The sequence below is a fragment of the Eptesicus fuscus genome, chromosome 25, assembly GCF_027574615.1.
Source record: "Eptesicus fuscus isolate TK198812 chromosome 25, DD_ASM_mEF_20220401, whole genome shotgun sequence".
NCBI classification, from domain to species: domain Eukaryota; kingdom Metazoa; phylum Chordata; class Mammalia; order Chiroptera; family Vespertilionidae; genus Eptesicus; species Eptesicus fuscus.
Window position 1 is genome coordinate 1,150,550 of NC_072497.1, and position 26,762 is coordinate 1,177,311.

At 56.7% G+C, this 26,762-nt stretch overlaps 1 protein-coding gene across 5 annotated transcripts in view; it reads right to left on the reverse strand.

Annotated features, from left to right (window-relative positions):
* Positions 1–14,427: 14,427 nt before the first annotated feature.
* MTHFS (methenyltetrahydrofolate synthetase) overlaps positions 14,428–26,762 on the reverse strand; it is a 59,057-nt gene continuing 46,722 nt past the window's right edge. For 4 of the 5 annotated variants that reach the window (XM_054713429.1, XM_054713428.1, XM_054713426.1 and 1 more), the window contains exons 3-4: positions 24,298–24,418; positions 14,428–15,017 (exon numbers count right to left, since the gene is read on the reverse strand). In XM_054713429.1, coding sequence (XP_054569404.1) covers positions 14,831–15,017; positions 24,298–24,418 — 308 coding nt within the window. In that variant the 3' untranslated portion in view covers positions 14,428–14,830. The remainder of the gene's footprint in view (positions 15,018–24,297; positions 24,419–26,762) is intronic. The other variant, XM_028138540.2, reaches the window with a different exon arrangement.

Below are 26,762 nucleotides of genomic sequence, written 5' to 3' on the forward strand. Positions count from 1 at the left end.
CAAAGAGGTGACCAGGCTGGTGGGGGGGGGCAGTTAGGGGTGATCAGGCAGGCAGGCAGGTAAGCAGTTAGGAGCCAGCAGTCCCGGATTGTGAGAGGGATGTCCAACTGCCAATTTCGGCCCAATTCCTGGGAAACCGGCAGTCGGACATCCCCCAAGGGGTCCCGGATTAGAGAGGGTGCAGGCCAGGCTGAGAGGACTCCCCCCCCAACCCCCCGTGCACGAATTTTCATGCACCGGGCCTCTAGTATAAAGTAATTTTATATGGCGATGGAGTGAAAAGAAGTCAAAGTAGAAACGCCTATGAAAATGCCCATTTACACCCTGGCTGGTGTGGCTCAGTGGCCGACGCTCTGTCCACTGAGCCACACCAGCCAGGGCTCAACCAGAGACTTTGCATGCACATATGCATCAGCCGTGGGCACAGACAATGGGGTGGTGAAGGCCTGGCGCAGGGACAGGGGCGGGCTAGAAGGGGTCAATGGGGGAAAAGGGGGAATAGGTAATATTTTCAACAGTAAAGCTTTTTTTTAAAATCGGGGGTTCCTCCCAGCTGGCGAAGCTCAGTGGATTGAGCATGGACCCACACACTGAGGCCAGTCGGGGCACAGGCCCGGGTTGTGGGCTTGATCCCCAGTGGGGGGCGTGCAGGAGGCAGCTGATGGATGTTTCTCTTTCATCATTGATGTTTCTCTCTCTCCCCCTCTCCTTTCCTCTCTGAAATCAATAAAAATATATTTTAAAAAATATTTACAAAATAAAAATAAAAAGAGGGAATCAGGGCCCTCGGAAATGCACCTGCAGCGGATGCAGAGACCAGGACCTCCGGGGTCCGTGGCCCCAGAAAGCCCCCAGGCGAGTTTCCTCCCTCCTCCTGCGGGCCGTCTAACAGCTTCCCGGGGGATCTGCGGCCTAAATGACGCTGGAGACAAGAAAACGGGATTGCTTCTTTGAGCCGTTCCTGAATGGAACGCGGAGCAGCAATGCCCCCCTGACTTCTGACGCTGGGCCTTGCAGGAGTCAACCCTCCCCGTGAGGCGTGGGCAGAAACGGAGGCAAGAAGTATCCAGCTGCCCTGGCCGGTGTGGCGCAATGGGTAGCACGTCGGCCTTAGGACTGAAGGGTCCCAGGTTCGATTCCGGTCAAGGGCATGTACCTTGGTTGCAGGCACATCCCCAGTAGGGGGTGTGCAGGAGGCGGCTGATGGATGTTTTTCTCTCATCGATGTTTCTGACTCTCTATCCCTCTCTCTTCTTCTCTGTAAAAAATCCATAAAACATATTTTAAAAAAAATTGCCTGGCTGCCTCAAAGCTCATCACATCCCGCCTGAGGCACAGGGAGGGAGGCAGCGGCCCGCAGTCGCCGTGGCCATCAGAATAGCTCGTGGCGGCTTTGAGGGCTGCTAAGTCCCTGTGTGCTGAAAAGGCATTTGCATATCTTACCCCAATGCATTCCAAGACCCAGCACAACCCAAACTACAGGCGGGGTCACGTGCAAAGGAATACAATCCAGGCGTCGAGAGAAATGTCAAAATAGCTCCGATTGTGACTCCAGCCCTTAAAATGCCCCCCTGTCCCCTCCCGATCCCCATGTGTCCGCCCTCCCTCTCCATTTCCACCCCGAAGGCCCTGCCCCGGACCAGGCTCTCCTTTCTCTCCCCGTTCCCTCCCATCTTTCCTGGGCCGTCTCTCTCCCCATCGTCCTGATTCTAAACCACAAACACCCAGACAGCCAGACAAGCAAGCCACAGCCACCTTGGGAGACGGGGTGTAGGGGGCACGCTGGGAAGACACGGACAATGTTAATAATCTCCTTGTTTCGCTGGGATAAGGGGAAGGGGCAGGGGGAGGGGAGGCTGGGGACTCCCGCGAGCTACCAGGCCTGAGAAATGGTGACAGTGCCCGGCCGGCCAGCGTGGCTCCGTGGTTGAGCATCAACCTAGGAACCAAGGCGTGGCTGGTTCGACTCCGGGTCAGGGCACAGGCCCAGGTTGCAGGCTCGATCCCCAGTGTGGGGCGTGCAGGAGGCAGCCGATCCGTGATTCTCTCTCATCATGGATGTTTCTATCTCTCTCTCCCTCTCCCTTCCTCTCTGAGATCAATCCTATATAATAAAAGGGTAATATGCTAAGTGGCTGGCCAGCCACTCAACCAATCAAAGCCTAATATGCTAATGAGATGCTAAGGCCGCTCAACCACTCACTATGATGTGCACTGACCACCAGGGGGCAGACACTCTGACTGGTAGGTTAGCTTGCTGCTGGGGTCCGGCTGATTGGGACTGAGTAAGATGAGCCGGACACGCCTTAGAGCCCTCCCGTGGCCCCTCCCCTGATGGCCAACCTCCTGCATCCCTCCCCAGCACCGATCGTGCACCGATGGGGGTCCCTCGGCCTGGTCTGCGCTCTATTGCAATCTGGAACCCCTCGGGAGATGTGGGAGAGCCAGTTTCAGCCGATCCTGCAGGCCAGGCCGAGAGACCCCACTGGTGCATGAATTCATGCACTGGGCCTCTAGTAAAAATATATTTTAAAAAGAAGGAAAGAGCCCTGGCTGGTTTGGCTCAGTGGATAGAGCATCGGCCTTCGGACTGGGTCTTGGGTTCAATTCCAGATCAGGGCACATGCCTGGGTTGCGGGCTCGGTCCCCAGTGGGGGGCATGCAGGAGGCAGCCGATCCGTGATTCTCTCTCATCATGGATGTTTCTACGTCTCTCCCTTCCTCTCTGAGATCAATCCTAAATAATAAAAGCCTAATATGCTAAGTGGCTGGTTGGCTGGTGAGCCATTTAACCAATCAAAACATAATATGCTAATGATATGCTAAGGCCACTCAACCACTCACTATGATGTGCACTGACCACCAGGGGGCAGATGCTCTGAGAAGTAGGCTAGCTTGCTGTTGGGGTATGGCTGATCGGGACTGAGCGAGACAGGCTGGACACACCCAGGAGCCCTCCCGTGGCCCCTCAGTGTCTGGCCAACCTCCTGTGCCCCCTCACCCCCTCCGCCGGCCCCGATCGTACACTGGTGGGGTCCCTCGGCCTAGCCTGCGCCCTCTCGCAATCCTGGACCCCTCAGGAGATGTCAGAGAGCAGGTTTCAGCCCGATCCTGCAGGCCAGGCCGAGGGACCCCACTGGTGCACGAATTCGGGCACTGGGCCTCTATTAAAAAATATGTTAAAAAGAAGGAAAGAGCCCTGGCCGGTTTGGCTTAGTGGATAGAGCATCGGCCTGTGGATCGAAGGGTCCTGGGTTCAATTCCCGGTCAGGACACAAGCCTGGGTTGCGGGCTCGGTCCCCAGTGGGGGGCGTGCAGGAGGCAGCCGATTGATGATGCTCTCTCATCATGGATGTTTCTCTCTCTCTCTCCCCTCTCCCTTCCTCTCTGAAATCAATGAAAATATATTTTAACAAGAAAGGAAGGAAGAAAGAAGACCCTGGCCGGCAGAAAGAGTCTATTGGCCCAGAGAAGGAGTGATGACTAAGGAAAAGGAGTGGAGACGGCGGGAGAGTTTTGCGAGGACTCTCGGGGATGGATGAGCTGCGGGGTGAAGACCATGTGGGGGGCGAGGGGGAGAGGTTAGGGGCCTGGCCTGGGTACCGGGAGGTGTGGGGCTGTGGGAAGGAGGCACAGAAGGTGGAGGGTGGGTGGGATGAGGAAGGCTGTGGAGTGGCAGCAATGCTTTGAACAGCATTGATCTGAATCTCAATAGGGCACTGATCCTGAGAAACTGGGACGGGGGGGGGGGGGAGTTGTTTTTAAAAAATATATTTCTTTATTGATTTTAGAGAGGAATGGAGAGGGAGAGAGAGAGAAACATCCATGATGAGAGAGAATCACTGATCAGCTGCCTCCCACACGCCCCCCACTGGGGATCGAGCCCACAACCCGGGCATGTGCCCTTGACCGGGAATGGAACCCGGGACCCTTCAGTCCACAGGCCGACGCTCTATCCACTGAGCAACACTGGCTAAGGCTGGAAGAGTTTTTTGTTTGTTTCTTTGTTTTTTTTTTTAATATATTTTTATTTATCTCAGAGAGAAAGGGAGAGGGGGGAGAGAGAGAGAGAGAGAGAGAGAGAGAGAGAGAGAGAGAGAGAAAGAAACATCAAGGATGAGAGAAAATCATGGATCGGCTGCCTCCTGCACGCCCCACACTGGGGATTGAGCCTGTGCCCTGACCGGGAATCAACTGTGACCTCCTGGTTCACAGGTCGACGCTCAGCCACGGAGCCACGCCGGAAGGGCGGGAAGCGTTTTTGGGTCCATGTTGGGGAGAAAAACAGCAGCTGCTGGAGACCTAAGAGCTCCACGTGGCAGTCAGCAGAAACCCGGGGGAATTGAAAAGCCGGGGATTGTTTCAGAGCCACGGCCCAGCCTCCCGGGGCGGCGGTAAATATCACAGTCAGCCGGAGGAATTAGACCAGCCAATCCCGTTTCAGGATGAAGTGTCTGCCTGAAAATAAACGAGGTTTTCATTACTGGGTCCAGGAGGAGGTTTTTGAAAATGCCCGGAAGATGGAAAGATGCAGATGTAAACCAGTTTCGTACACACACACACACACACACACAACACACACACACACTCACACACACACACATACACAGACACACTCACACACACACACACACACACACACACACACTCACACACACAGACACACTCACACACACAGACACACTCATACACACACACTCACACACACACAGACACACTCATACACACACACACACACTCACACACACACACACACACACACACACTCACACACACTCACACACTCTCACACACACTCGCACACACTCATACACTCACACACACACTCTCGCACACACACTCACACACGCACACACACTCACACACTCACACACACACACACACTCATACACACACACTCACACACACACACACACACACACACACACACACACACTCACACACACGGTGGCTGTTCCCGTGTTGGGCTATTTGTCTTGTGGTCGATGTTCATTCTGTGTCACGTTCTTTTTTTTTTTTTTAATTAAAAAATATATATATTTTATTGATTTTTTACAGAGAGGAAGAGAGAGGGAGAGAGAGTCAGAAACATCGATGAGAGAGAAACATCGATCAGCTGCCTCCTGCACACCTCCCACTGGGGATGTGCCCGCAACCAAGGTACTTGCCCCCGACCGGAATTGAACCCGGGACCCTTCAGTCTGCAGGCTGACACTCTATCCACTGATTGCTCCTAACTGCTCCCCTGCTGGCCTGATCGCCCCTAACTGCCTCTGCCTCGCCCTGCACCCGGGACCCAGGCTTCCCTCCCTCTGGCTGGCCGTAGGCACCCAGGACCCGGGCCGGCTTCACCCGGGCTGGCTGCGGCCGCAAGGACCCCTGGGAGAGCCGGTTGTCCCTCTCCTGGGCCTCTGGTGCAGGTGCAGCTGCTGGCATCCAGGACCGCGGGGCGGGTGGCTTGTCCCTCTCCTGGGCCACAGCCTGGCTGGTCCCCATTCCTCTCTCCCCAGTGTTGAGTGTCTGAGCCGTTACGGTGTGAGGGCGTGAGGGTGTGACGACCATTTGCATATTAGCTCTTTATTATGTAGGATGCCCCTGAGAGCATGGTGCAGCCTCTTACTTGCAACATCTCGATCCCTTTGCCTACAATCAGGCCTTAGTCTGAGACGCCTCTCTCTGGGCCTCCTGGGAAGCCCAGACGTCCTCAGGACAGCAGGAGGGGGAGCCTGGCCGAGCCCCAGGATTCCCCAGACGGGTGTGCAGCCGAGGGAAGTGGGGACTCTACCTGCCGGCCGCTACCAGAGCAGCCCCCCGCCGGAGCGCCCGCAGCAATCCTACACCCTCCTCGGCGGCCCCCTCAGCCCCTCCGCTGGGGGACTGTGCCCAGGGGACACCTCTCCCCCACCCCCAGGGGGCTTTACAGAGCGGGGAGAGCGGCGGGGCAATCTCCCACCCCTCCGCGCCTTTTTTATTTATTTTATTCATCCTCACCTGAGGGTATTTATCCATTGATTTAGAGAGAGAGGAAGAGAGAGGGAGAGACAGAGAGAAACATCGATGGGAGAGAAACACATGGATGGGTTGCCTCCTGCATGCGCCCCGGCCAGGGCCCCGGCCAGGGAGGAGCCTGCAACCCAGGTACATGCCCTTGACCGGAATCGAACTTGGGACCCTTCTGTCCACAGGCCGACGCTCTGTCCACGGAGCCACACCGGCGAGGGCTAGGGCTCCTTTAAATCCCTGCACCCCGTCTTCCCTGTCGACTCCGTCTCCCTGAGAGTGAGCAATTAGAACAAAGGAGCCGGGAACCCCCTTCTCATCACTCATTCGGAGAGCGAGTCCCCCGTGAGGCTTCTCGGGAGAGGCCTCGGCGAGTGCTTCAGGACGGAGGTCCCTGCTGGGAGCGGAATGCCGTCTCTGGGTAATTATGTATTTTTTAATTATCGTTCCTTTTTTTTTTTTTTTTCTCCCCTAAACAGCCAGAAAGGATTGTTTATAAAGGAAGCTGTTACGGTCTCGTGCGTCGGGCGTTTGTCAAGAAGGAGATTCGGAGGAGGGGGGAGATGAGAGCCACGGGACACAGGCTGGTGCTGGCTGAGTCCAGAAAGACCCATTTAGAGGGAGAGGGAGATAGAAGGTCCTGGCGTGACGTTTCAGCTTAGAAAGAGCCCCTCCCGGGCGGCCAGGGGCCGGCATGCTCACCTCCCCACCCCCATGGCCCCCATCCCGTCGCCTTTCATCCTTGCTGCACGAGACACGCTGGGGGACCCGCCAACACCCATCCCCTCCTCCTTCTATTCCAACCTAGAATGCTGATTTTGTTCAACATGCAATGTGTGCCATTTTTATTTTTATTTTTTAAAAATATAAATATTTTTATTGATTTCAGAGAGGAAGGGAGAGGGAGAGAGAGAGAGAGACAAAAACATCAATGACTAGTGGCCCTTCAGTCTGCAGGCCAATGCTCCAGTGCATGAAATTCGTGCACGGGGGAGGGGGGTGTTCCTCAGCCCGGCCTGCACCCTCTCCAATCTGGGACCCCTCGGGGGATGTCCGACTGCCGGTTTAGGCCCGATCCGTGAGATCGGGCCTAAACCGGCAATCGGACATCCCTCTCACAATCCGGGACTTCTGGCTCCTAACGGCTCGCCTGCCTGCCTGATCACCCCCTAACCACTCCCCTGCCAGTCTGAGTGATGCCTAACTGCTCCCCTGCCAGCCTGATTGCCCCCATCTGCCCTCCCCTGCTGGCCTGGTCACTCTTAACTGCCCTCTCTTGCCAGCCTAATTGCCCCCATCTGCCCTCCCCTGCCACAACCAGCCTCCTCCGCCGTGACCCGCCTCCTCCATGAGAGGTGGCAGAGACGCCAGGACCGGCCTCCTCTGTGTCACATGGAGCCACAGGACCCCCAGGCCTCACCACGCAGAGTGGCCCCCGGGCCCCACCTCCACTGTGCGTGCAGCCATCTTGTGGCGGCCATCTTGTGACGACATTGCGTACGAGGACCACCTAGGCTTTTATTAGTATAGATGAGAGAGAATCATTGATCGGCTGCCTCCTGCACGCCCCCGACTGGGGATCAAGCCTGCAGCCCAGGCAGGTGCCCTGACTGGGAATCGAACCGTGACCTCCTGGTTCATAGGTCGATGCTCAACCACTGAGCCACGCCAGCCGGGCTGCTCCCACACTCTTAAAGGGACCTGCAACTCCCAGCACCTGGCCCCCAGCACCCTGCCCCCAGCCTCCCGCTGAGCCACCCCTCGGACAGCCCTGCACCCCCAGCAGCTCCCTGCCACTGCTCTCTGGATTTTCCCACACCCCTCATCCTCGATGAGGAACTGGTCCCCGGACCCAGCCGTGTGGGCTGCCTGCCTCCCCGTCCTGCTCAGCTTTAACTCGGCCACCTCGCCAGGTCACTGGCCTGGCCGCTCTGGGTCCTTTGAATCCTTGCCCTCCGTGACCCTCACAGGTGGAAAGGAGATGGGATTCTTATTGATCAACTGCCGATAAAAAGCCTACTAAGTGCCGATCTCCTTCCATCAGCCCCGCAAGGTACGGTGTGAGCACAACATGAAACCACGGTGTAGAACGGGATCTGTAATCAGTAAAGCCCTCAACACAGGTGGGTGCTATTCACGGGCGAGGGCAGTCTGTCTGTCGGATGAAGGGACTGCCCCTCGAGGACCGAGGTGACCTCAGGCCTCAGGGCAGAGGCAGATCGGGGACGGGAACGCAGCCCACTCTTCCTACAGCTCACAATTGGGATTCCTGCTTCCTCTCTTTTTACATTTATTTTTAAATATATTTTTACTAGAGGCCTGGTGCACAAAATTTGTGCTTGACTGGGGGCGGTGGGGAAGGTCCCTCAGTCTGGCCTGCACCCTCTCGCAGTCCGGGACCCTCGGGGGATGTCCGACTGCTGGCTTAGGCCCGCTCCCCACCACAGCAGTCGGACATCCTTAGTGCTGCCACAGAGGTGGGAGAGGCTCCCGCCACCTCCACTGCACTCCCCAGCTGTGAGACCGGCTTCTGGCTGAGCGGCGCTCCCCCTGTGGGAGCGCACTGACCACCAGGGGGCAGCTCCTGCATTGAGTGTCTGCCTCCTGGTGGTCAGTGTGCATCATAGCGACTGGTCATTCCAGCGTTAGGTCGATTTGCATATTAGCCTTTTATTATATAGAATACAATTGATTTCAGAGAGGAAGGGAGAAGGAAGGAGAGAGAGAGAAACATTAATGATGAGAGAGAATCAGGGATCGGCTGCCTCCTGCACGCCTCCCACTGGGGATGGAGCCCGCAACCCTGGCATGTGCCCTTGACTGGGAATCGAACCCTGACCTCCTGGTTCCTAGGTCGATGCTCAACCACGGAGCCACACCGGCTGGGCTCTCTCTTTTTTAATAAGTGTTTCTTAGATCTTTGTGTCTGATAAAACATGAGCTGTAGCCATGTCAGTACATATTTTTTTATTGATTTTCTTTCCACAAAATGCAATTATTGTGGCACAGAAGTTGTAACCTGTTTCTTTCTAAGATTTAGGACTTGAACAATCCTCCTCTTTAAGAATCTGTTGACGAGCCCTAACCAGTTTGGCTCAGTGCATAGAGCGTCGGCCTGTGGACTGAAGGGTCCCGGGTTCGATTCCGGTCAAGGGCATGTACCTTGGTTGCAGGCACATCCCCAGTAGGGAGTGTGCAGGAGACAGCTGATCGATGTTTCTCTCTCATGATGTTTCTAAATCTCTATCCCTCTCCCTTCCTCTCTGTAAAAAAATCAATACAATATATATATTTTTTAAAAAAGAAATCTTTCGACGATTTTCAGTGGCCAACTGGAGTACTAGTCCCTCCTGTCTATCGCCTGAATGTGGCCCCGGATGGTACCGTGTGCCCCTAGGAGAGCTGTCCACACTGACAACCTGAGCCAAAACCTCTGCAAACAGCTCACGCTTATTTCACGGATATAAACGCCTGCACATCGTGGAAAGTAGATTTTTGTCCCATTTTGCCAAACGGCTCTGAAGGACTGACACTCCCGCAGCAGTATGTGAGTGCCCACGTCCTGAGTCACGGCTCGCACCCAAACATCGCCGTCCTGGCCAGCTTTCACCGCTCACACGGTCTCATTCACGTGTCCTGGAGGACACATGGAACGAAGTCTCTCTCGCGTGTGAGCGGCGACTTGTGTCCCTTATGAATGACCCTGTCGGGTCCTTTCCTCTCTCCCTGGGTGGAGTTGAGGGGCGCCTGCTGGGCAGCCCGGGGGTTGGGACGGTGGGAACCCGGGATAGGGCCCATCCTGCCGACCTGGAGGCCTCGGAAGACTGGTCTCGCTCTGCGGCCCAAGAAAGGGAATCTGACAACTCTACCCTCTGTCTGAGCCACAGGCTGCTGAGAGGCGGCTCTGCAGAGAGCTGGGCACAGAGCAACAGAGGGAGTGGGTACGAGACCGGGCTGCAGGCCCGGCCCGGATTCTGGAAGAAGGAGCAGGAAAGCCCTGACTGGTGTGGCTCAGTGGATAGAGCGTGGGCCTTCGGACTGAAGGGTCCCAGGTTCGATTCCGGTCAAGGGCATGTACCTTGGTTGTGGGCACATCCCCAGTCGGGGGGCGTGCAGGAAGCAGCTGATCGATGTTTCTAACTCTCTATCCCTCTCCCTTCCTCTCTGTAAGAAATCAATAAAATATATATTTTTAAAAAATAAAAAAATGAAGTTCCACTTAGGAACATCAGAGAGCTATCCGACGTGGGGAGGCCACCGGGATCACAGAGGAGGAAACCACAGAGGCGGGCCTGCTGCTGGGCACAGCTGTGCCTTCAAGCACTTGCTGACTCTTAAGAGAATCCGAAGAGCCGAGAAGCTGTGCTCGGCAGACGCCGGCGAGTGAAGAATCCAAGAGGAGAGACACAGGTGAGGCCAGCAGCCCTCTCCCCGGCTTCCCAGACTCAAACCTGCCCCGGGACCCTGGAGAGCTCCCGGGAGGCTCAGGAAGAGAGCCAGGGGTACTCCCTCCCAAAGGATCATGGGAGTGCAGGGCAGTGGAAAGAGCAGGGGCTGGGAAATCCTGGTTCAGACCCTGAGCCGCCACTCACTTGGACTAGGACCTTGGCCTGCTTCCCCCTGTAAGAGGGCACAGTGATCCTCACAGAGGTGGGAAATGCGCATATGCTAATCTATGCTAATAAAAGGGTAATATGCTAATTAGACCGGACATCTTCTGGACATCCTTCTGGACAGAGCCATGGTGGCGGGGGCCAAGGCAGAGGAGGTTAGGGGTGGTTAGGCCAGGAGGGGAGAACAGTTGGGGGCGATCAGGCCAGCAGAGGAGAGCAGTTAGGGGGCGATCAGGCTGGCAGGCAGAGGCAGTTAGGAGTGATCAGGCCAGCAGGGGAGCAGTTAGAGGCATTAGGCCAGCAGGCAGAGGTGGTTAGGGGCAATCAGGCAGACAGGCAGGTGAGCGGTTAGGAGCCAGCAGTCCCGGATTGCAAGGGGGATGTCCTGGATTGGAGAGGGGCAGGCCGGGATGAGGGACCTCCCCCCCCCATGCACGAATTTCGTGCACTGGGCCTCTAGTATACGTAATAAATGCACTTCCGTTTCCCTGGCCTCCTGCGGTCCAGGAAGGGCTCTGGCCAGAGCAGGACCCTATCCCCTCCCATCTCCCCGGTGACTGGCGGGTTCTGCAGTGTGCCGACTCTGCCTCCGCCAGGCCCTGGGCTCCCGCCCCGGCTGGAAGGCCCGCTGGCACGTCTGGCCAGCTGTGCTCACGGCTGCGTGTGGAACAAGAACTGGCCAGCAAACCAGCCTGCCGTTGGGGGGACGCACCCTGCTGGGCCCTGGGGAAACATCGGGGGTTCCTGCCACCGGCCTCGGCCCCTGAGGCTCGATGCCACCTTGTCCTTTGGCGATGGGGGAGCCGGGCACCCTCTGCTGAGCGCGCCAGCCCCAGCCGGTATATTCGGCTTCTCCCTCCGAGAAAGCTTCCGATGCCACAGCGACACGCACGCGGGCCCATCCCTTCAGCAGGAAGTGGCTGGCTGTGCTGTGGGTGGGGCCTGTGGCGGGGACTGGGCCAAACCATACAATTAGCAGAGAATTTGCCCACGAGGAGCTTGCGGGCTGGTGGAGAGTGGCATGTAAACACGCGATCGTGGTGCGATTCGAACGCGTTTCCCCGTGATCTCGGAGAGAAGAGAGAAGCTGAGACCAGGACGTGAGCCGCCACGGAGCCACCCCGCCTGCCCGCCGGCCCACCCTCCGCGGGGCTCTGTGATCAACACGTGCTGCTCTGACTGGTATGTTACGTGGACCAGCACTTGACAGTTTCCTTTCCCGTGAAATCAGGCACAGACCACAGACGGGCAGCCGCCGTGGACACGGGGCCCCGCACTCACCGGTGTTCTGTGTGGGCCTCATTGCCGGCCCCCCCTCCTGCACGGCCCCCTAACCCGACACCCTCACCGTGGCGCCTCGTTTCCCGGCTCCGGGCCCTGTCCGGCCTCTGCCTGTGCCCTGATCACAGGTTCGGGGTCACCACCTGCGACGCCAGGGTGGCTTTGCCCTTCCCAACGGCCTCTGCTGCTGGAAACCAAGATCAACAGTAATTAACATAAATGCGAGGAGTCCACCAGAAGGCTGAGTTTGAACTCCTTTGATAGTCACAGGGTGAATTTGCATCTTATTACCTACTGCTGACTCAATGGCCTAAAGCCGTGGTCGGCAAACCGCGACTCGCGAGCCACGTGCGGCTCTTTGGCCCCTTGAGTGTGGCTCTTCCACAAAATGCCACGGCCTGGGCGAGTCTATTTTGAAGAAGTGGCGTTAGAAGTTTAAGTTTAAAAAAACTGGCTCTCGAGCCGAAACCGGTTTGGCTCAATGGATAGAGCGTCAGCCTGCGGACTGAAAGGTCCCAGGTTCGATTCCGGTCAAGGGCATGTACATTGGCTGCGGGCACATCCCTGGTAGGGGGTGTGCAGGAGGCAGCTGGTCGATGATTCTCTCTCATCGATGTTTCTAGCTCTCTATCCCTCTCCCTTCCTCTCTGTAAAAAATCAATAAAATATATTTAAAAAATTGGCTCTCCAAAGAAATTTCAATCGTTGTGCTGTTGATATTTGGCTCTGTGAACTAATGAGTTTGCCGACCACGGGCCTAAAGCAAAATCCCCCAAAATGATAATCTTTCTGGTTACTAAAAATTACCATGGATATGTCCGTTTGCATTCCTAAAAGGCAATTGTGTATTCTAGTAAATAAAAGCAGACGGAACGGAGACTCAGTGGACCTTGACTACTCCAGTTAAGCTTTCCCTGGCTTCCCCCTACAATTCCAAATGAGTATTTCTTGTCTTGTGTGCCAATTTGTGTGTCAGCTCTTTCTCCAAGCCTTTGAACCCGAAAGCCGTGCTGGCTGTGGCTCTTCACATTCGGCACAGGGCCCACGGCCCACGAGGGGACCCTGGGGAAGGCCCCCCGTCCGGGGAGGCCCTGCAGCCCTCAATCCCTGAGCCTCAGCACCTGCCTGCACGGGAGAGGCTGGGGAGGGGCGTGTGACACCCCCTTTGGCAGGAGGAGCTAAAGCTTCCAGACCCGCAGCGGCTCAGAGCTTTGACTGCTTACCCAGTTCGGACCCATCGCCAGCCAGCGCTGTGAGCGTTGCACCTGACCTCACGGTTGAAGTCACCCCTCCGACGTGTAAGCAGCGCGGTCACGTGACCTCGCAGCTCACAGAAACGGTCTCCCTCCCGCCTCCCACTGTGCACCCTGCGCTGGGAAAGTCCCACATGAGGTCAGTGGACATTTTTAAAGGGCTTTTTTTTTTTAAACTTTTTTACCTAAAACAGTGATGGCGAACCTATGACACGCGTGTCAGCACTGACACGCTTAGCCATTTCTGATGACACGCGGCCGCATGCCGAGGATGAAACATTTGCTGCTCCTGAGGATGAAACATTTGCGACTAGAGTCTTGGAGTTAGTTTTTTCCTCAAAGTGACACACTACCCGAGTTATGCTCAGTTTTTTGGCGAAGTTTGACACACCAAGCTCAAAAGGTTGCCCATCGCTGACCTAAAACATCAAATCATAAGCTATCATTCAAAGAGTATGGATGAAAATATCCTGAATGTATTCCATTAACTCATCCAAAAAATATATACGCTGAGTGGCCAGATTATTATGATCTATGAACTTATAATAATCTGGCCACTCAGTGTGTGTGTGTGTGTATGTATGTGTATACACACACACACTAGAGGCCCGGTGCATGAATTCGTGCATGGGTGGGGTCCGGCCAGACTGGCCAGGGGGAGGGGACATGGGCAGTTGGCCGGCCTGCCTGCTGGTCGAACTTCTGGTTGAGGGGACAATTTGCATATTAGCCTTTTATATTATAGGATATGCACTGAGTGGCCAGATTATTACGCGTTCGGAGATCATCATCATCTGGCCACTCAGTGTATATATATATCTGAAACACCCCATGGGAAGTCCGGTTAGCTACGAAAGTGTGAGCAGTAATATTCTTGAGGATTCCTGTGCATGAAGCCAACTCGTCATGGTGAGCGTCCACTTACCTGCCAAGGCGGCCGGGCCATGGCAGGACCCTGGACAGCGCCCACTCCCGGGAGTTCATCTTCCTCCCTCCCTGAGTCAGAGCACACTTCCTCAGAAATATTTACTTACACTGAACAGCAGAGAGATGGACTAGTCATGTTCACACCGGGAAATTAAGCTCAAAATCCTATGACGAGGGCCTCCATTTTAATTCATGTTCTACCGTACCCAAGTCTATTCATTTAATTTCATTTTGGGATGAATCGGTTTTATTGAGGGCCTTCAGGGGAGGGTTGAATTGCTGGGAGGACAATGAGATCCGATGTCCTCGGCCCGGCCGGACCTCCCAAGCATCACAGCCACCAAAAACTCTACTAATTTTTTAAAAATATTTTTTATTGATTTCAGAGAGGAAGGGAGAGGGAGAGAGAGACACATCAATGATGAGAGAGAATCATGGATCAGCTGCCTCCTGCACGCCCCACACTGGGGATCGAGCCCGCAACCTGGGAATCGAACCTGGGACCCTTCAATCCGCAGGCCGACACCCACTGAGCCACACCGGCCAGGGCAGCTCTATTCATTTTTAAAGGTGGTTTTGGGTTTTGTATCTTACAATCATTACAAGATGATTATGCAGCCGTGTTCCCGGTGGGGTGCGATTCTGACTGACCCCTGACGGGACACGCACGTCTTCTGTGTGCCCCTCTCTCAGGCCCGGACCCCGCGCGGCGGGGCTCAGGGGGTGTCTTCGTAGAGGACTTCGTCTACCTTCATGTCATGTTCGTCCACGGGGACCTGGGCGCAAATCTGCTCCTTGAACGCCAAGGCCATGGTGTAGGGCTTCGCCCGCTGGTGCTGCTCGCAGCGCCTCAGGTAGGCGTCGTAGTAGCCCCGGCCCCGGCCCAGCCGGTGGCCTTGCTTGTCGAACCCGAGACCCGGCATGAAGATGAGGTCCAGGCCGCCTGTGGGGAAGAGGAACGCACAGATGGGGGTGAACGGCTTCGGAAAGACGGACCCCTGTGAAGCCTGCGTGTTGTTTTTCGCGACAACTTTCTCTGACGTCTAGGGAAACGCGTGATCACTCTAAAACCCACAAGCCCAGGTCGGACAAAGGAGGAAAGAAACGACCGGCTCCTCAGCAGCCCATCCCCCGCCCGCCAGGGCTCCGTGTCCTGATCGCAGGTACAGGGTCCTCGCGTAAACGTCAGACCCAGCCCAGCCACAATCGTGCTCAGCGACGCCAGGCGCCGACCATCCCGGGGCACACAGGGACCGGAAATGGCCACAGCATCAGCCGAGCAGAGCAGACAGCTGGGCTGGGGTGGCAGGCAGGGGCTCCCAGCGCTGTGAGAGGCGTGGGGCGTCCATGCAGGAGGATGGAGGTCACGGGGTGGGGGGAGACCACGGATCTGGGAGGCCCAGGAAAGGGCCCTGCAGCCGCTGGCAGGGAGCGGATGGAGAACAAGAGCCACGTCACATGTCCAACCCGGTGTCCTCAGACTCCGGGGACACTCCATCCCGTCGGCCCAGCCTTCCTGTCCGGGGCCTGGGCCCCCTGAAGGCTGCCCCGGGGCTCCTGGCTGACCTCCAGCGCAGCGTGGACGGGCCACTCCTCAGCCCCGCTGGCCAGGACACGCATGGGAGCGGAGAACTCTCTGGAACGGGGTGTTCCGAGGAGAGGGGACCCGCTCTCCGCAGCTGTGCTGACGACCAGCAGAATGGCGCGGTGAGCGCAGCTGCTCTCTGGCTCCCAGCTCACACCTGCCACCCCGCCTGCCGGCGCCCAGCAGGGCATGCCGTCATGTGACCATCACGACCTTGCCGTGCACACCTGCTGTCTAGGCCCATCCCGGCCCCGCCGGCTCATCTTTCTCCCTGGGGTGGCCAGCGGCTTGCGCACTCAGACCCCGCCCCCTCCACGTGCTCCCCGCGGCAGAGCCCACGCAGGCCCATCGGGCAGCTCTGCCCCCCGACCGTGTGGCAATTGGCTTGGGAAGTCCTGGGGAGGCAGGTGGTGAAGGTCAGTTAACCTAAAACACGCCCGTGTCATCTCCACCCCAAAGCCAGGCACAGTCTCTGCCTCTTACTCCAAAGCGAGTCAGGAAGTACAGAGAGGCCCTGGCCGGTGTGGCTCAGTGGATAGAGCGTCGGCCTGCAGACTCAAGGGTCACGGGTTCGATTCCGGTCAAGGGCATGTACCTTGGTTGCAGGCACATCCCCAGTAGGGCGTGTGCAGGAGGCAGCTGATCAATGTTTCTAACTCTCTCTCCCTCTCCCTTCCTCTCTGTAAAAAAATCAATAAAATATACTTTAAAAAAATAGGCACATTTTATATATAAAAAAGAAGTAGAGACTTCAGCAGAGGGGGTGGCTGGCTGTGGCCAGGAGAGGCCTCGGGGAGCCCTGACTTGACCTGGGCTCTTACGGACGTGTGTAGTTGGGTCTGAGTGTATTGTGGAAACCACGGGAAGGTGGGAGGAGCAGACTGTGGGGCGGGAATGCTAGGGCGGGAGGGCCAGGCTGAGTGGAAGACATCAGAGAGGGCATGGAGACGAGGCAGCTAACGTCGATGAGATCCCTACAGCTCAAGAGCAAAACCCAAATTAATCCCTGGCTGGTGTGGCTCAGTGGATAGCGCGTCTGCCTGTGGACTGAAAGGTCCCGGGTTCGATTCCAGTCAAAGGCATATGCCTAGGTTGTGGGCTCGATCCCCAGTGTGGGGCGTGCAGGAGGCAGCCGGTCCATGATTCTCTCTCAGCATGGATGTTTCTCTCTCTCTCCCTCTTCCTTCCTCTCTGAAATCAATAAAAATATATTTTTTAAAAACCACACAAATTAACCCAATTTAAAAAATGGGAAAGGACTTAGACACTTCCCTCCAAAAGCCCCCCAAAAAATGTCCGACAGGTACATGGAAAAACGCTCAACATCAGTAATCATCAGGAAAATGTTCATCAATACCTCAAGTATCACTTCACACCGGATGGGATGTCCATTTACCCGCCCCCCAACAAAACAGAATCAATGTGGGTGAGGATGAGGAGAAAGGGGGACCCCCGCACTGCTGCTGGGAACAGAAAAGGTACAGCCACTACAGGAAGCAGAGCCGAGGCTCCTCAGAACATTAGGAACAGAGCCCCAACGACCCACTTCTGGGTGTGGATCCAAAAGCAGGGAAATGGGGGTTTTGGAGAGAGAGCTGCACACCATGGGCACGGCCGCATGAGTCGCAATGGCCACGAGGTGGGAGCAGCCTGAAAGCCCATCGACAGAATCAACGTACAAACAAGATGTGATGTGCAAAGGAAAAGGACTCGGCCATGGAAAAGGGGAAAACGCTGCATGGGTACACGGCGGAAGAGCCCCGAGCACAGCGGGTGACGGAAATGAGCCGGCGGCAGAGGGACCGACACTGCACGACCCCGCGCCCCCCATGAGGGATCTCCAGCAGCCAAACCCACAGGGAATAGCATGGCGGCGGCCGGGGTGGTGGGGTCCCGGGAGGCGGGAACGGAAGCCCTGCCACCCAGTGCGGGTCTCACGCGTGCGAGATGGACGGTATGTGAGCAGACACTGTGCAGCTGCAGCGCTGGCTCAGTTAACCCTGCACTGATGCTTAAACGTCTGTGAGGAGGTGGATCCAGGTCACGTGTCCTTTGCCACAATCTTTTATTAGAGGCAAAGGTACCAAGAGGAAACCGGGGACAGTCAGGGTTTCCACCAGCGTCAGGACACCAGAGAGAGAAGGTGGGACTTGAGAGCGCCCGCCTGCTGGCAGCGGAGAGGACGGAAAAGGAGACGTGAGAGTGAGGAAGTAACGTCCTCAAAGCCCTGGGGTTGGAATGGATCTGGCCCCTCTGCTCTCGTCACTCCTGCGCTGTCATGACAGCCTCCTGGCGTCCACCTTGTGCTGCCGCTGGTTTGCGTGTGTCTGCTGTAGAGAGCGCCTGGGAAGGCCCGTGAGCGTTTCTTTAATTATTGTCGGCTGAATCCAGTGGCATTAGCAGAGCCACGTCCTGGAAACCCACCTTGCCAGAGGCAGGAGTGTTGTCGGCCTGACCTTCAGCTCAGGCACCAGGGGGTGGGTTTCATTATCTAAATCCAGCCAAGCACCAGGAACAAACACGATTATCCGGCCCACCCAGAAGTGACAGTTACAAAGAAGCCACAAGAATGCACATAATCTCCTTTGTCTTGGGATTCAGTGAAACTTCCTGGTTTTTGCTGTATAAAATAAACGCACTGTATTGGCTCTGAGTCCCAGTCTCTCCATCAGAGGACAGCAGTCCCACCTGGCCCCAGCTTTCCCTATTGTATTTGTGTCTGTCTCTTTCATTTTCTCAATCCCCTGTCGCCCCTACTCAGGAACCGGACCGCTCTCTAGCCGCGCTGGACGTGGAAAAGAGAGAAATATTTATAGTCTGCCCCACAGACGGGCCATTTCCTGGGGCCAGTGTTCCGGGCCACCCCTCAGGCCGGGACGGAAGCAGCATGCTCGTCGGAGAAGCCCGGAGGTGAGGGTTTTCCTCCGAGTGGGTCAGGCCTAGCGTGACATCCCACATTGTTAACTCCACGGTCTACGGCCGACATTACGGGACAAGAACGTGACGGAGGAAACGGCCTTGCACGGCTGCTTGTTCTAAGTGAGCGCCACCACCGTGAGCCAAGAAAGAGAATGGCTGTGGGGCTCCCAGGCGACGGCAGGGGTCCTGGCACCCTATTTGGGGTGCTGCTGTGGGACCCCAACCCGCAGGACTGCGATAGCTGCTCCTTCAACACGGGTGACCTGAGCCGGCTCTGCTCCTGCTGCGTGGTGAACCTCCTGAAACACAGCGTGTGCGCCTTGCTGGCTCCGTCCATCTGTCATCACCTTTGAAGTCCTCCCTCTCCCACCATCACCACATGCATGTTCTCCGCCTCCCCCCCACCCCACCCCCGCACACTTCCATCTCTCACCCCTCAGGCGATGGCCGACGGGGCGTGAAACTGACGTGCAGGCCTAACAAGCTCCCGTGCACTCGCTGGTCCCACACTGGGCATCCCCACTGACCCAAGACCCAAGGAAACACAATGCAAAGTCAAAACTCAGCGAGGGCGGGAGAAAACCCTGGGCCACGCACATCTATAATAATAAAAGTGTAATATGCTAATTAGACTGGACGGCTGAACAGCGGGAGGACCGTCTGAACAATCTTTTAGACAACCTTCTGACGAAGCTGTGGCTGCGAGGGCCGAGCCCCCGGCACTGATTTCGTGCACCGGGCCCCTAGCATGCTCTGTCAGCCCCTAGCACGGCTCCCTTCCAGGCACCAGAGGCCCGTTAGAGAGGACGCTGGCACCAGCACCGCGTGCGAGACCGCCCGGTGCCAGTCCTGCACCTGCTTACAGGCCCGGCCGGAGCCCAGCAGCCCCGCGGCATCAGGCCTGCAACCCCCAGTCCCGAAGTGCTCGCCCCAGGCCGCCTGTCCTGCCGTCACGGGGTGGTGTGCCGGCCGCTCTCCCCAGGCACTGCTGGCTCCCACCAGGGCTCTGCATCCAAACTGCCAGCTCACCTGCCCGAAACTCAGCCCAACGCTGCCGGCAACACCAGCCTGTGCACTTGGAGCTGGCTCTGAACGCCAGCGCCCTCTGGTGGCCGTCCAGGGTGGTGGGCAGGGCCTGGGGCCGTCCCTGAGGTGCAGTCGGTGCAGCCACCCTTCCGGGACCCCCACCTTCTCATCCACAGGAGGCAGCTGCTCACAGTGCCCAGCCCACCGGCTGGTCTCGAACACTGACCTGGACGATGCCCGTGAGCTCTGCAGCCCCGGGCACCGATGCCGCCTTCTATGCTCATGCCAGTCATTAGGAAAGCTTTTCTTTCTTTTCTTTTTTTTTTTTTAAAATATATTTTATTGATTTTTTACAGAGAGGAAGGGAGAGGGATAGAGAGCTAGAAACATCGATGGGAGAGAAACACCGACCAGCTGCCTCCTGCACACTCCCTACTGGGAATGTGCCCGCAACCAAGGTACATGCCCTTGACCGGAATCGAACCCAGGAACTTTCAGTCCGCAGGCCGACGCTCTATCCACTGAGCCACATCGGTTAGGGCAAGCTTTTCTTTCTTAATTAAGAAATGCTGCCCTGGCCGTGTGGCTCAGTGGATAGAGCGTCGGCCTGGGGACTGAAGGGTCCTGGGTTCGATTCCCGGTCAGGGCACATGCCTGGGTTGCAGGCTCCATTCCCAGTAGGGGGCGTGCAGGAGGCAGCCCATCAATGATCCTCTCATCACTGATGTTTCTATTTCTCTCTTCCCTCTCCCTTCCTCTCTGAAATCAATGAAAATATATAAAAAAGAAAAGAAAAGAAAAGAAATGCCAGTTCCGGCTGGTGTAGCTGAGCATCAACAGACAGTCACTGTCCCCCACCCCCACCCCAGGGTCTCCCGCCTGCAGCCCCTGCTCCTGCCATGCGTTCCCAGGCCTGCCAGGCCCCTCTCATCCTAACAGTGACAGCAAAACACCTCAGCTCTCCGTCCATCTGTGCGCCCTGCCCGTGCAGGTTGGTGTGAGCGGCCCCATCCGATGCCGCGAGACCACCCGCCACGAGGGAGGAATCCCCTGCCTGCTCCTGGGAGCAGAGCTGTGGTCTCTCCCCTGAGATATGCCGATCTCAGTTCCGTTTACCGTGCGAGCGAGAATGAGAGCGAAGCAGTAAGACTCTCAGCCACATGTGCCTTAGCTCCCGACTCCATCCGCGGGGCCATCTGTTCAGACCGTCCGGCGGCACCTGACGCTGATCCCAAGTCCAGCGTGTCGGGGAGGCGAGCAGAGACACGAACATGTGCCAGGCACCACGCCAGCCCCGGGGACGGAAGGTGACGGGACCCGCCGGGCAGCGCATCTGCCTGGTGAGGCTGGGGCGAGGGGTTCGCATGCCCACTTCACAGAGGAGGAAACTGAGGCTCCAGGCTCAGGGAGGTCAGATCGCTCGGGGCATTCACTCAGGAGAGACGCCGCGGGCTTGCTGCCAGGGGGGTGCGGACTGCGCGGCACACGCTGCTCCTGTTGCTGAAGGGGACGCGGATCGGGCCAAGGGGCGGAGGGAACACGGCGAGCGCGTCAGAGGCGGAGAGAGGCGGGCTCAGTGCAGGCTTCTGGTCCGGCTGCGGGGCCTGGGTCCCAGCACCCCCACGTAGCAGCTTGGCAGCCTCAGTCCAAGCACCTCCACCTACGATCTGGAGTGGACCGGCCACTGTGCCATGAGGCGTCTGTGAGCTGTTAACACCAGATGCCAACTTTATCGATCGCTGCACGCTCGCTCCTTAAGCCACGCGGCTGGGTACAGACAAGGCTCGTCCCTCACACGTGTTTCTCAAACACGGAGAAGCCCTAACCGGTGTGGCTCAGTGGCTAGAGCGTCGGCCTGTGGACTGAAAGGTCCCGGGTTCGATTCCGGTCAAGGGCATGCACCTTGGTTGCGGGCACATCCCCAGTAGGGGGAGTGCAGGAGGCAGCTGATGGATGTTCCTCTCATTGCTGTTTCTAACTCTCTCTCCCTCTCCCTTCCTCTCTGTACAAAATCAATAAGATATATTTAAAACACGGAGAAGGGAAATCCTCAAAGAAAACGCAGAGCCAGGGATCCGTGCAGCTCCGGGGGCAGAACGCTCAGAAACCCACCGTGTGCTTGGAGCTCACGGCTGCCCCGAAAGGACAGATTGGAACACGGCCTCGGAGCCCTCCTCACAGGACACAGCACAGCGCACGAGGGCGAGTCGTCAAATCGATCGCACCTCTGATTATATGTAAAAATGGGGCTTTTAAAAAAACATATTTCCTATCATCAACACATCAACACACGACAAGTGCTGGCGAGGATGCGGAGAGAAAGGAACCCTCGTGCCCTGCTGGTGGGAATGCAGACTGGCGCAGCCACTGTGGAGAACAGTATGGAGTTTCCTCAAAAAACTAAAAATGGAACTGCCATTGGACCCAGTGATCCCACTCCTAGGAATATATCCCAAGAAACCAGAAACACCCACCAGAGAGGATATCTGCACCCCTATGTTCACAGCAGCACCATTCACCACAGCTAAGATTTGGAAACAGCCTAAGTGCCCATCAGCAGATGAGTGGATTAAAAAAACTACAGTTCATCTACACAATGGAATACTACGCTGCTATAAAAAGAAGGAACTTTTACCATTTGCAGCAGCATGGATGGAACTGGAGAGCATTATGCTAAGTGAAATCAGCCAGTCAGGGAAAGATAAATACCACATGATCTCACTCATTTATGGATAATAAAGACATTATAAACTGATGAACAAAAATAGATACAGAGGCAGAGAGGCATCGAACAGACTGTCAAACGACAGCGGGAAGGCTGGGGAGGGGTGGGGTTGGGGGGGGGAGGTAAGAGATCAACCGAAGGACTTGTATGCGTGCATATAAGCTTAACCAATGGACACAAGACACTGGGAGGGGGGTGAGGGCGTGTGCCGGGGGGTAGGGGAGGCTGGGGGAAGGTCAATTGGGGGGAGGGGGAGAAAGGCGACATATGTACTACTATTTGTAATACTTTAAACAATAAAAAAAAGAAGAAAAGTGTATTTCCCTGAAAACTCACAGTGCTCTTAGGATTCCACTAGCCCGCCTAAGGAGACAGCTAACCTTTTAAACCTTACGTCGTAAAGGCACCTCCGCTCTGCGTGGTACGTTGGGTCTCAGTGCATTTTGGCCTTTGGGGAACCTCCACGCAGAATCAGACACCGCAGCGAAAATCACCCCCTGAAGACCCGCTGCCGAGGGACTGATCGCTGCTGTGTCATTATAAAGCCCTTTCTTCCAACAGGGGCCCCGAGTTCCCATCGAACACAGGGACTGCACTGCCCCCAGAGCACGGGCGGCAGCACCCCGGACCAGCAGCACCCCCGTATGTCCGGGCACGCTGCTCACCGGCGGGCAGGCGGGCAGGATGTGAGAGTTCCTGCAAACCTCCTACTTAAAACCTCGGCGCTGCTTCGCCCGTGAGCACCGGCTGTGTGTTTAGGTCAAGGAAGGAGGGGACAGGCAGGCAGACTCCTCCCTCCGGGAAAGGGGAGCGAAGAGGACAGAGAGGGAGGGGGGAAGCTCTCGAGTGTTGGACCATGCCAGTGTGAGTGTGCGCGGGCGTGAGTGACATCTGCTGTCCTAAAGCACTGCTTTCTGAGCAACTGGAAAATCCCAACACGGACAGCCCAGTACAGTGCTTAGGCAGGGCTACTGGCCCGAAGCACAGGCAGGCGGGTGTGGCTCTCTACTGCCACCTGCTGGCAGCTGGGACGTACTGGCCGGAGGTGCCAGGAGAAGGCTGCCTGGGCAGAGCAGGGGGCCCCAGGACCCCGCATGGAAAGGAGCCGTCACACATGGCCCTCCCTCCCCGTCACGCATGGCCTCCCCTCCCGTCACGCATGGCCTTCCTTCCCTCCCCGTCACGCATGGCCTTCCTTCCCTCCCCGTCACGCATGGCCTTCCTCCCCTCCCCGTCACGCATGGCCTTCCTCCCCTCCCCGTCACGCATGGCCTTCCTCCCCTCCCCGTCACGCATGGCCTCCCCTCCCCGTCACGCATGGCCTTCCCTCCCCGTCACGCATGGCCTTCCCTCCCCGTCACGCATGGCCTTCCCTCCCCTTCACGCATGGCCTTCCTTCCCTCCCCGTCACACATGGCCTCCCCTCCCCGTCACGCATGGCCTTCCTCCCCTCCCCGTCACGCATGGCCTCCCCTCCCCGTCACGCATGGCCTTCCTCCCCTCCCCGTCACGCATGGCCTTCCTCCCCTCCCCGTCACGCATGGCCTTCCTCCCCTCCCCGTCACGCATGGCCTGCCTTCCCTCCCCGTCACACATGGCCTTCCCGTGCGCAAAGGCTCCTGGAGGAGACCCTGCTTCCCCCTAAGGAAGATGGAATCACTCTTCAAAGTCCCTTTCGGCCCTGAGACCTCATCGGATCTCGCCAAGGCGGCCCGGGGCAGATGCCAGCCTCCCTCTCCTTCCGATGGGGCAGCCGCGCTCTGAGAGTGCTGTCACCCACCCAGGCCACACGGCCATCAATGCCAGAGCGGGCACACGACCTCCGGCGTCCCGGCGCTTTGTGTCCGGCCTGGAGAGGGAAAGCAGGCGAGGGACGCGCTACCCGCCCGCCTGGGTGTGGGTGTCGCTCAAATGGGACATGACCTTGTATCCGTCCGTCGGGGCCACGTGAGGGCGGGGCACACTCACCGGGAGGCGAGGACACTTGAGTCCTGGGAGGGTTCACAGGGTGGGCAGGGCTGATGGAAGGCAGCAGAGAAGGTGCAGTTCCCAGGGTGGTAACTCCTGGGGAGCTGGGTCACCCCCAGACCTGAGGGTGCAAGTGTGAGGAGGGGGCATGGTTACAGGCACCCGAGGGGCTGATGTGCTGGGGGTGGGACAGCAGGGAACCAACACCTCTCACCTCCACCTTCCCCCCACCCCCACCCCGTACCCTCCAGTGGCTGAAGAACCGGAAACCAGGGCGAGGACGCCTGCGCAGTCCACACAGCGCCCTCCACGTGCAGGAGCAGGTGGGGGGTTGGGGGGCAGTGGTCCGGAGGGGCCACGTGACGGATCCGGGAAGAGACTGCCACGTGGCTCCCGGGGGTGACCGCCGGGTGTGGGGATCGGGTGTGTATGTTTTCTTCTTTATATTTCTCTGTATTGCTTGAGTCCGTTTTGTTTTTGTAATCAGAACAACACTACCTTCCTTTAGAAAAAGCAAGATTTTTAGGAATACTCAGAAAACCTCCAGTCTCCCCTTGAAGATGTACTTCAAACGCGCTGGCTGTCTCCTCAGTGTGCTGGTTATGATATTGGAAGGCTAGCTGGCGTGGTTATTAAAGGAATAAGTCAGTAGATACTGATCACTGGGTTTGCATTATTTTCTTATCATCATCGTTGTCACCATGAGCAACAACGGCAGCTGTCTCCCATATTAAAGATAGCAAGCTAGCCCTGGCCAGTGTGGCCCAGTGGATAGGGCGTCGGCCTGCAGACTGAAGGGTCCCAGGTTCGATTCCCGGTCAAGGGCACAGGAGGCAGCTGATCCATGATTCTCTCTCATCATTGATGTTTCTCTCTCTCCCTTTCCCTTCCTCTCTGAAATCAATACGTAGCCTGGCTGGCGTGGCTCCGTGGTTGAGTGTCACCCTGTGAACCAGGAGGTCACAGTTCGATTCCCAGTCAGGGCACATGCCCGGGTTGTGGGTTCGATCCTCAGTGGGGGCGAGCAGGAGGCAGCCGATCCATGATTCTCTCTCATCATTGGTGTTTCCATCTCTTTCTCCCTCTCCCTCTGAAATCAATAAAAAAATATATATATATTTAAATATTTTTGTTGATTTTTAGAGAGAGAGGAAGGGAAAGGGAGAGAAAGATAGAAACATCAATGAGAGAAAGTCATCGACTGGCTGCCTTCTGCATGGCCCCCACCGGGGATCAAGCACACAACCTGGGCATGTGCCCTGACCGGGAATCGAACCAGCGACCTCCTGGTCCCTGGGTTGATGCTCAGCCCCTGAGCCACACCAGCCGGGCAATAAAAATATATTAAAAAAAAAAAATATAAATAATATATATATATATATATAAAACACACCAAGGACCAGAAGAGAAGTGAGGGTCCCGAACCGCGGGCAGAGGGGTGAGGGTGACTGGCTGAGCGCCGAGCCTGGCCGCCGCCTGCTCTGTGGGTACAGCGTGGCCCGCCGCCTCGCTCTGCCTCCTGTTGACACAGCAGCGCTGAATCGCCGCAGCAGACAGTGCACAGAGCGCGGAGCCCCAGATATGAACTCTCGGGCCCTTGACAAAGAGTTCGCTGAGCCCAGCTTTACAGCAGCTACAATAGGTGAAAAGAGAAAAAGGAAAACTCGGCTTCAGCTTATTCTGTGCTGCAGATACTGACCAAAATGAATCTCACTGGGGTGAGTGGGGGAGAGAGGGTGGTTAAGCTGTCTTTTAAAAAAATATATTTTATTGATTTTTTAACAGAGAGGAAGGGAGAGAGAGTTAGAAACATCGATGAGAGAGAAACATCCATCAGCCGCCTCCTGCACACCCCCCACTGGGGATGTGCCCGCAACCAAGGTACGTGCCCTTGACCGGAATCGAACCCGGGACCATTCAGTCCGCAGGCCGGCGCTCCATCCACTGAGCCACACCGGCTATGGTGGATTCAGCTCTTTATCACAGACACACAAAATGCTTCGCAGGAGAAGGGCCGTGGCGGCAGCTTTACCCAGACAGCACCTTCTCAGTGCAGCTCCCGTTTCGGTCAGAGCGGGGGACGCTCTCGCCGCTCCTGACAATCCGTGGCGCAGAAGCGGAGGAGAATTACAGACTCGACTTGGATTCCTCACTGCCTCTCCCCGCCCATCTCTAACAGGAGCGGATGGGACCTTCACGTGCTCAGACCTCTTAGAATCAAAGCTGAGTCATTCTGCCCTGACCGGTGTGGCTCAGTGGATAGAGCATTGGCCTGTGGACTGAAGGGTCCCGGGTTCGATTCCGGTCAAGGGCATGTACCTTGGTTGCGGGCACATCCCCAGTAGGGGGCGTGCAGGAGGCAGCTGATGGATGTTTCTCTCTCATCTATGTTTCTAACTCTCTATCCCTCTCCCTTCCTCTCTGTAAAAAAAATCAATAATATATATATATTTAAAAAACAGGAA